This window comes from Acanthisitta chloris, unplaced genomic scaffold, assembly GCF_000695815.1.
Source record: "Acanthisitta chloris isolate BGI_N310 unplaced genomic scaffold, ASM69581v1 scaffold12071, whole genome shotgun sequence".
Lineage (NCBI taxonomy): Eukaryota > Metazoa > Chordata > Aves > Passeriformes > Acanthisittidae > Acanthisitta > Acanthisitta chloris.
This window is the reverse complement of record NW_008654386.1, coordinates 96-1,226: the sequence shown is the minus strand read 5'-3', so window position 1 is coordinate 1,226 and position 1,131 is coordinate 96. Positions and strand designations below refer to the sequence as shown.

At 51.1% G+C, this 1,131-nt stretch overlaps 1 protein-coding gene across 1 annotated transcript in view; it reads right to left on the bottom strand.

Annotated features, from left to right (window-relative positions):
* Positions 1–65, bottom strand: part of CRYZL1 (crystallin, zeta (quinone reductase)-like 1) — an 8,552-nt gene extending 8,487 nt beyond the window's left edge. The window contains exon 1 of the mRNA XM_009083500.1: positions 2–65. Coding sequence (XP_009081748.1) covers positions 2–65 — 64 coding nt within the window. The remainder of the gene's footprint in view (position 1) is intronic.
* Between the last annotated feature and the right edge of the window lie 1,066 nt (positions 66–1,131).

Below are 1,131 nucleotides of genomic sequence, written 5' to 3'. Positions count from 1 at the left end.
CTTTCCTGGAAGAAAAATGTCATTTCCCCTCCGGGTGAACTCTGCTGTCCATACAGAGCCTTCATAGTGACCTGCAAAACACACAGCAACCAATCTGTAACACCTGCAGTGTCTGTGAAGCAAACAAGGTGATTAAAGCCTTGTTCAGTTAAACTAAATTAAATCAATTAGTAAGGAGAACCAGCAATTGCTCAAACCAGCAAAACCAGTTTGGTCCAAGGAGGGTTTGGCCAATGCTCTCAGGCACAGGGGGCATTGGTCCCTCTGGGTCCTTGCAGCTGAGAATGTTGTGACCCTGTGAATTGTCTGCAGGCAATTTGTGTCAGTTCTAATTTCTTTAGAAATTCTAAACCAGATCAGCAGATAAGGCAAGATTTGGTGTTAGCTGCAACAAGTTTTATTGGATATAATATAGTGAATCCTCAGGAGTCAGATCATAGAATTCCAGGCTGGTTTGGATTGGAAGGACCTTAAGGATCATCTCATCCCATCCCTGCCCTGGGCAGGGACACCTCCCACCAGCCCAGGCTGCTCCAAGCCCCATCCAGCCTGGCCTGGAACACTCCCAGGGATGGAGCAGCCACAGCTGCTCTGGGCAACCTGTGCCAGAGCCTCAGCACCTCCCAGGGAGCAATTCCTGCCCAATCTCCACCTGTCCCTGCCCTCGGGCAGTGGGAAGCCATTCCCTGTGTCCTGCCCCTCCAGCCCTTGTCAATAGTCTCTCTCCATCTCTCCTGCAGTTCCATCAGGTAGTCATCCATGTACAGCAAAAAAAGGCACAGGCAGGAAAGGGAAATGAATGGCACACAGGAATTTCTGACCTTTGCCACCCAGTTCAGCCCCACCATGTGCCTAGTTCAGTCACACAAAGAGCAATTCAGGAACACAGAGAACCTTACCTCTAACTTCACCAAAACCCACAACCTGCGCTTTGGCTTTCCTCTCCCCACTCAGCTGAGGTCGTCCTCAACCAACAAGAGCCTTGGGGAAGGGAAGAAAATCACAATAAAACGGAGTCCACGAGGAGTAAGGAAAGCACAGAGCAGAGCGGCAGCAAACCATGGGGCCACCATTGCTGCTTAGAGGCAGCACTAGCCCCCGGGAGGACACTCCCAAGACCTCCCGAGACCC